This window comes from Populus alba, chromosome 19 (genome assembly GCF_005239225.2).
Source record: "Populus alba chromosome 19, ASM523922v2, whole genome shotgun sequence".
Lineage (NCBI taxonomy): Eukaryota > Viridiplantae > Streptophyta > Magnoliopsida > Malpighiales > Salicaceae > Populus > Populus alba.
Window position 1 is genome coordinate 1502427 of NC_133302.1, and position 8375 is coordinate 1510801.

Sequence of the window (8375 nt, forward strand, 5' to 3'; positions counted from 1 at the left end):
CTGCATTCCCCTGAAGAGAGTTGGGTCTTCTGCAATGTTGTGTCTACCCGAGAGACAAGAGCATCCATGGCTTCTTTAAGTTTCCTGAAGCGTGTATTAGCATCAGCCCTGGTATCATTAAGTTGTTGTTGGATGTGATCATATGTTTGAGGTTGCTCCGGATTGGTGGTTCCATCCACCCTTCTAGCATCTTGGGATCTCGTTTCAGGAGGCATTGTGAGTATGAAGATGCAGCTCTGATACCACTTGGAGCAGTTTCTTGATTACTGGTAGCAGGTTCGTGATTGTTATGATATAGAACTTTACATTAACAATGGAATTCGTATGGAAGAAGTCGTAGAAGAAGAAGAAGAACAGGGTTCAAGATAGTGAGATGAAGAAGACTGTTGGAGTAGAGAATACGTGGGAAGAGTTTGTTGGAAGGAAAACTGATTCAATATATTCATATCCTCTGTTGTAACAGAATGGTTATTATTTATACAGCTGAGCCTAACAACCTAGCACATGCATCTTCTCTTTGCACGTGATAGTAACTGATTTGTAACAGAAACATAAACTTTCTAAACGCACCGTTTAGGACTTAGTGACTTACTCGTAACGCACCGTTTTACAATTGATTAATTTGAATTTCCCCCGTGTAAAACCTATAGCTAAATGTTGACCTGCAACAGGTTGCCGAGGAGCAATTCGGCTAGCTAATGACAGCATGGATTATCCTCGGAGAAACCAACACGCAGCCCTGCCACCACCAACCCATACACCAGATAGCGACTGAACATTGCGTTTTTCCCTGTTTTTCATACTTAAATGTCATGGAAAACGTTCTGCTCTGTTTTCAGTATCTTTAAGAGAGAGAATATTGAACAGAGTAATTCTAGTTGGCAGGAAAGTGTTGAAGAGCTAGCGAATTCATAGACAATATTTCAAATCTTCAAAGAAAAATATAGTAAGTTAAGAGAATTGATTAATTAATTTTCAGTATCTTTAGATGCTCGCATTAAATATGCTACTTCACCAAAGTGGACCTCATTGGAAGAAACTACCAGAAACAAAGTTCTCTTTTATGGGGAATGGTTTATACTTTATACAGTTACAGCATCGGAATTTTTCAAGTTCGAGCTTTCAACGTTGAGTAGAATGATGACAATTAAAGTCAAGATGAACGTTGAATCTGACCATAAATCCCAGTTGTCCCTTTTCCAGCCCAATACAAGCGGATCTTTAAAGAATGATGTGTTACTGTTGCAATGAATGTCTTTGCAAGGGCTATGCCAGCATCACCAGCCTCGTCTTCAATGTTATATTCATTCAGAACCACCTTTCCCAATATACACAGATTCATCGCAAGTAATGATTAGCAAGCAAGTGTGGACATACAAGGAGATAACATAAGATGAAATCTTTAAATCTATCTAGCACACTGTAACTTGCAGATCTGTTTGGCTTCTGCACTTGCACCTGCACCTGCAACAAGGAGATAACATAAGATGAAATCTTTAAATCTTAATTGGTCATTCATCATTTTTTGATGGTTTCGTACTTTGAGATTATTGGAAAATTAAAGCAGTGATTGTGTAGACTTGCATTATGTCACTACAGATGTAGAAATAGAGGATATCTGTTAAGTGTTGCTAAGAAAAAAAACTTAAAAAGCCTTTTCAGACTTGGTAGCTATTAGTTTTCAAAAACCAGAAAAATCCCATACAGAAAATAAGAATAATCCCCGAAAAGTCTATCAACTTCGAAACAATAAGATGAAACAATTACTGAAATCACAGCATAGAAAACTGAATTTGTTGGGTGTATACGTAATAAAATCAGTATGAGATCTAAGTTGAGATCTGAAAAATTGCAGAATATCATAGTTATCAAAACGATCTAGAATCTACCAGGGCTCATTGCAAAGGTTGTGCTGTATTGTAACTTCGCATACAAATCTCTGTTGCCGCAATGCATTCTGAAAGAGAAAAGCCATCATAATGCAAGTAGATCCAAATAACAAAAAAGAAGTGCTTGGTCAAAGAAATATTTTAGCTCTTTTTACTAGTAGCCAAAAACATACAATTATCAATGAAATAAGTGAAATCATAAATAATAAAAGAAAAAAGAACAAGAAGCATGTACATGATGCATATTGCTGTTGTAACCTGGCACTTGTGGGAACAGGTAACTAGAAATATCCATTTGGTTTGTGAGAACCAAACACAGTGAGTTTAGATAAGTAATGCAAATAATGGAGACTACCACCCAAAATATGAGCAGATAATAGGCCATACTAAGAAGTCTAAAGGGTCATGTTTGTGCCTCCATTCTAAATTCACTTGGGAATTTTGAAGTACTATGATTTCTTGACAGCAAATCTCAAATATTGACCTGGATGATAAAATAATAATCCAAGGGATGAGACTTTTAAAGCATGTACTACTATGCACTGGATTGTCTGAAAGAAAAGATCATATTTGACAGGCAAGCAGGTCAATACTTGGTGCAGTGAGGATCATCACCCTCACAATCCAGTTTGTTGTCGAGTCCAGTTTTAAGGTGTGTGGTTCATATTAAGGAAGTCAGCATCCTCGCAATTCTGGTTATAACAGTTCATTTCTGAGTTTGTGTAGTTTGATTCATCCATTCCAGTTCATACAAAACCTTTAATTCATCTTAATGGTGTCTCATATCAATTTGTATATAATAATATATGGAAGTCTGAACAAGTTTTGAACAAAACATCCCTTTCAATTTTAAAAACAGATTATCCCATTCTAAATCTTCGGTTATTATGATATGAATAATTAGTTAAATCCTACAAGTCCTGATAATTAGCTAAACTCTATTGGCCTCTATTGGTTTGGACATATCCTTCAAACAAGATGTATAACCCATCAAGTACGAAAAAACAAATAAAATATATGCAAGGAAATGTTATCTGACCTCCTGTTAAAATTATTAACAAGAAGACGATTTACAGTTTTCATCTTACTGTCTGGTCCTTATGCCAAACACATTCAGAAGCAAGTTGTGTTATGCTAGATGCATGGAAATCCCAGAGCTCGACCTCAGATGACAGTTCTTTGAATTGAGTAGAACATTTGCTCAATTAAAAACTGAAAACAGGATAAAGGAACAACATACAGAGAAGTAAAGAGTGAGAGCATAAATTAAAGGGTTATGTAAAAAAATGGCGATGTCATACCGAAGCTGCAGCACGAAGTAGTCATTGTTTGTTCAACAGCCACAAGAGCAAGAGTAGGTTCCATTGCTGATGTATGTGTAAGACAGAGATCAGGCAATTCAGAAGCTTGCTTCAAAGAAATATATGAATTAAATAAAAATATTTACCACATCAACTTAAAGGAAATCTATTTTTGCCAGTTTGATAAATGTTGTAGGAATTTCGAGACTCCAGTGGAATGTTTCCGGATAGATTCCAAGACTTTAAAGCTCTGCAAGATAGTTCTACAGAAAAATTAGCATACATAACCCAACATATCCTTTCAAGAACTATAGATTAAGCAACACATTACTTCAGCTAATCACCCACAATCATGAATTTTTGCCGAAGTAAGAGTTGCAGTACAGCTTTCAAGGTGGCAAGAGTAATTGTTGTTGAAAGACCAGTCACAAGTGACGCTGCTCTCAAACCCTTTGTTATCCAAGAAAAACTAGAACAGAGGAAAATGAGATACTTTGTTTCTTGGAGACCCAATTGGAGTAACCCAAAAAAAAACCTTTTCAAAATCTTGAAGACAGTGAATGATATAGGATATCATAGTTATTAATTAAGGCTAGTGAAAAACATTAAGAATGTGATTCAATATAGGATATCATAATTATTTCGGCCAAAGAATGATAAGTAATTACATGCCAATCCAAACCTCAAGCATGATTTGTCTGCATGTATGAGGATTTGATCTTAAATTTTATAATCAAGTTAGATGGTTCTCCAATATTTAAAGATCATCATCAAGTAATTAAAAGCCATAAACTTTGAAGCCAATCAAATTCTCTTTAAGAATCCCCATCTTTAAGAAGACAGGTCATCCAATTCCATATGAAGATAGTAGACAAGTTAAAACAATTTCCTACCAACAAAAAATAAAATAAAATAACAGAGGAATCAATAAATAAGAGAAGGAAGTTTTTAAGGTTGGGATGATAACAGCAAAATGAGGAGTGTAAACGCAAAGGTCTAATAAGAGAAAACCTTCTTTGTAGTTGAATTGGCTAAAATGTGTTGTTGCTCTCTAAATGCTTCACTCGTCTTCGTCTGGCTTCCTTACCTGTGGGTCAAATCTAATTAACAGAGAGCGATTGCGAGAGAGAGAGAGAGAGAGAGGGAAGAGATTGATATTGAGAGAGAGAAAAGGAGGAATTAAAGCATCTACTTGCTTACCCGTAATTCATTATTTATATTAAGGGGCATTGTCGTCTCATCCCCAGCCAATTCTACAAAGGGCAATGTTACAGATGTCCAACACTTCAAACTACACAACGGGAAGAAGCACATCAGTCATTAAGTGGACACGTAGCTTAAGGTTAATTCATTAAAATCCAATTAAAACAACATTGCTTGATATTTGATGTTTTCAAGAGAGGGAGAAGACAGGGATTAAAATTAAGAGATTGATATTGAGAGAGAGAGAGGGGGAGAGAAGGAGGAATTAAAACATATGCTTACCCGTAATTCATTATTTATATTAAGGGGTAATGTGGTCTGCTCCGAAGTAAACGCTACAAAGAGCAGAGTATAAAACCAGTAAGCACCAAAACTTAATTCGATATTATATTATATTACATGCAGACTCATCTCCTACCTTGACGTTTGAAACTTTACAAAGGGTCGAAGTACATCCTTAGCGTCAGGATGCTCCCACTTTACTCCCGACTCCCACCATTCTTCTAGATATGCATAGATATCTCTAAGAGAAGGGGGAGGAGATGGCTGGCCATTTTCAAGTAGCGGAAGACATATCGGCATCCTCTTCAGCTTCTTACAATTTTCCACGTGAATAATTCGGAGAGAATTACAAATCAGTTTTGCATTACAAATGCTTTTCAGTTCTGGTAATCCTTTCAATACCAAAATTCTTAACTTTGGGACTTTGAATTCGCTGCTACTACTTTCTTCATCCATAACCCCTTCTTCATCAAATCTTGTTCCACCTATTATCTCCTCCAATTCCTCACAACACACAACTTTAATCACTTCCAGGTTTACGAGGTTTGGCAGTAAGACAAGAGGGAACAATTTCTTCATACTTGTACATCCATCGCAATAAAACACTCCAAGACTAGAAAATATACCATTATAAGATGGCAATGGTTGTGGAGCAGAGCATAACCAAGAAGATGAGACCAAGCTCTCCATGCAATTGCAATCCCAAATCCATATAATCTCTAGTTGCGTTGCATATTTTATTAGAGAGAAAATATCACATAAACTTGTTGCATCATCACATTTATAAATGGTCAGTCGTTGAATGCCCTTTGGAAATATGACTTGAAAATCTCCATCTTTGTTTACACTCAAGTCACCCAAAAAAAATGTTTTACTTCTTTCAAAAAAAGCATAGCCATCCCGATCTTTTACAGCAATTTGGTATGTGCTTAGTGATTGGGTCTCATCCCGAGATTTGAGATACTCCACGTACTCAGAATAACCTTCAAATTGGCATTTCAAACTCTCCAACTTCCTCAAGCATGCCACTTCCTTTCCTTTAACTGTTATCGAAGCATATTGTCCACCTCTATTATCCAATTCAAAGACTTGCAGGTGAGAGAGTTTAGGTAACAACCCTCTAGGAAACTCCTTTTCACCACATCCAGTCATTCTAAGACACCTCAGGTTGCATAGACATTCCATGCCTTGAGGCATCTTTTCAAGTGCACAACAACAAGAGAGATCTAACCTTCTCAGTGCCCTCAGCTTTTCTAATGACGGTACATGCCTTAACATTTATCAACCAATGAGCAGTAATGCAATGAGACTCTCCAATTCAGAGATAGAATCAGGCACTTTTGTGATATTTGTATCAGACAGGTCAAGAACCTTGAGCCCACGCAACTGCTCAAAAAATGAATCTGCTATAAACTGCAACTTTGAATTTCCACGTAACAATAGAGTTGAAAGACTAGGACAACTTGGTGAATGGTTGTAAGGAATTTCTTTAATTTGGTTATTCATCAGTGAAACTCTCGTAAGATTCTCTGTCCACTCCTCTGCATCCGGCAATTCTCTTAACCGTGCACCTGCTTTAACCATGCCTTGAGAGTTCTCTAGCTGTATTTGGATGGCCATGTCCCTAATCAAGTCATGCATATTGACATATCTACGACCTCCGTATATTTCACCTTCCAAAAGATAGGCACTTTCAAGTTTATTAAGCATCGAGTGGCCTTTGTCAAATTCTGCCTCCCTACTTTTCAGCCCTTTTATCACTCCCTCGTCAATCAAATAAGCTATCAAATCCTCTCTAAGGATCTCAAAGTCTTCCGGGAATAATGCACAGTACAAGAAACATTGTTGTACTACTGCCTCACTTAGATGGTTATAACTATATCTCAGTATGTGGAATACATCAGGCTCCATATCATCTTTCCTAACTCTTGATTCTCTCAGGTCCTCTAAAGCATTACTCCACTCGTGTATGTCCTCAAACCCCTTCATGGTTCCAGCCATTGTTATAATTCCCAGAGGCAAACCAGCACACTCCTTTGTGATAGATTTTGCAATTTGTTCCACTTCTGGAGACAGTGCCATTTGATGTCCAAGTCTCTCAATAAACAAAGTCCAAGCTTCTTCCTCCAATATAGGACTTACTTTGATTTTGTGTTGGGTATCCATCTGTTGACAAACCTTTTCTAATCGTGTTGTAAGAATCAGTTTGCATCCCTTGACAGCTTGGATAGGAACTCCTACCTTGTGTAGCTCAATAGCCTTCCACAGATCATCTAAAATCAAAACCCATTTCTGTTTCTTCATTAATTCTTCTGACAAATACAAAGCTCTATACAGCTCCTCACCTTCATTAGAAAGATCTAAACCAATCCGTTTGGTGATACTGTTTTGCAATCTACTAATGCTGGTATCTTGTGAAACAGTAGTCAAGTAAACATCACAAAAACTGTCTCGTCTTTCTCGAAGCTGATCAAATATATGTTTCACCAATGCCGTCTTACCCACTCCGCCCATCCCATAAATGCCAATAGTTGAAACTTCATCGTGCATCAACCAAGACCAGATAGTCTTCTCATGGTCTTCGAATGCGCGACCCACCAGCTTTGTCGTTGGTACTGCATCTCCTTTGATCGCATCTGTGTTGCATGTAAGCCCTCCAGAAGAGCTAGCTCCACCAGGCTGCACTACTTCTCCAGTCCCATTCTCTATATCATCCTCCATTACATTAGTGATCTCTTCCAAAAATGTTCCAAGTGCTTGAACCATTGTAACTGGTGCTTGTATCCTTCCTGCATCCCCTGCCAAATTGTCGTCTTCATTATTCTGTCGTTCTTGTGGAGTGATTGAAATGACATTATCATTTACATTGCTCGAACTTGCTATGCTTCTATGTCTTTTGTTGCCACCATGCATAGCTTGAAAAGCTACTTCCTGAACTTGTTTAGGCACTTCTCTACAAATGGCAACACCATGCCCTTTCTCTCCTGATAAATGCCATTTGATCCTTGAAATGGAAGTATCCTTAGCAAATTGATGTCCGCAATACAAACACTTCATCTCCTCAACATGATGCCAAAATGGATCATTTGACTGAACCATTTTGCCCTATATATAAAAACATGGTCAAAATATTGAATAAAAAATAATTGGCAAAGGAAAGGTAGAGACTAGAATAAATAAAAAGAAAAAACAATGAATTTGGTATGAACTCCAATAGGCATGGATTATAAGAAACAAAGAAAGATCAATTTATTTATATTTGGAAACCATTGATGATCCTAACTCCAAAGTTTCTCAATAAAATTTCTACAATACCTTATTAAAACACCAAGTTCAAGTCTAGAGAAAAAGGATTCAAACGATAGTTACATGTCAAAAACGATAACAGCAACAAAATGAAGAAGATGAAGTATAAATACTTTACCAGGATTCAAAAGAATCTAAAGCTAATTGCTGGGTGAGTTAACGTGTGGGCGCACCCCAATGTTGAAATTCCGGGAAAGCTGATCTGAAAATGTAAGCGCAAGAATATGAGAAAGAGTAGTCAAACTAGTCACCTATCAAGCTGACAAGAGGCTGTCAACAGAGAGAAACCTTGAGAGCAGCTGTTTTCAAGATAAGTAGTTGAAGTTGATAGTAAAATGACCATGTAAGAACAAAGCTATAGTATGAGTTTTGAGTTCAATTATTGATTAAGCAA

General features: G+C 37.1%; 1 protein-coding gene and 1 long non-coding RNA gene across 2 annotated transcripts; both read right to left on the reverse strand.

Annotated features, from left to right (window-relative positions):
• Positions 1-1046: 1046 nt before the first annotated feature.
• LOC118031213 (uncharacterized) lies at positions 1047-4563 on the reverse strand. Its single transcript, XR_004684483.2, has 6 exons — positions 4391-4563; positions 4202-4277; positions 3337-3440; positions 3191-3256; positions 1890-1957; positions 1047-1458 (listed from the first exon to the last, which is right to left on the reverse strand). It is a non-coding gene; the product is annotated as an uncharacterized lncRNA (long non-coding RNA).
• Positions 4564-4807: 244 nt separating this feature from the next.
• LOC118031214 (probable disease resistance protein At1g61300) lies at positions 4808-7774 on the reverse strand. Its single transcript, XM_035035557.1, has 2 exons — positions 6036-7774; positions 4808-5945 (listed from the first exon to the last, which is right to left on the reverse strand). Exons 1-2 carry the CDS (start codon positions 7772-7774, stop codon positions 4808-4810), a joined length of 2877 nt encoding a protein of 958 aa, XP_034891448.1.
• Positions 7775-8375: the final 601 nt, after the last annotated feature.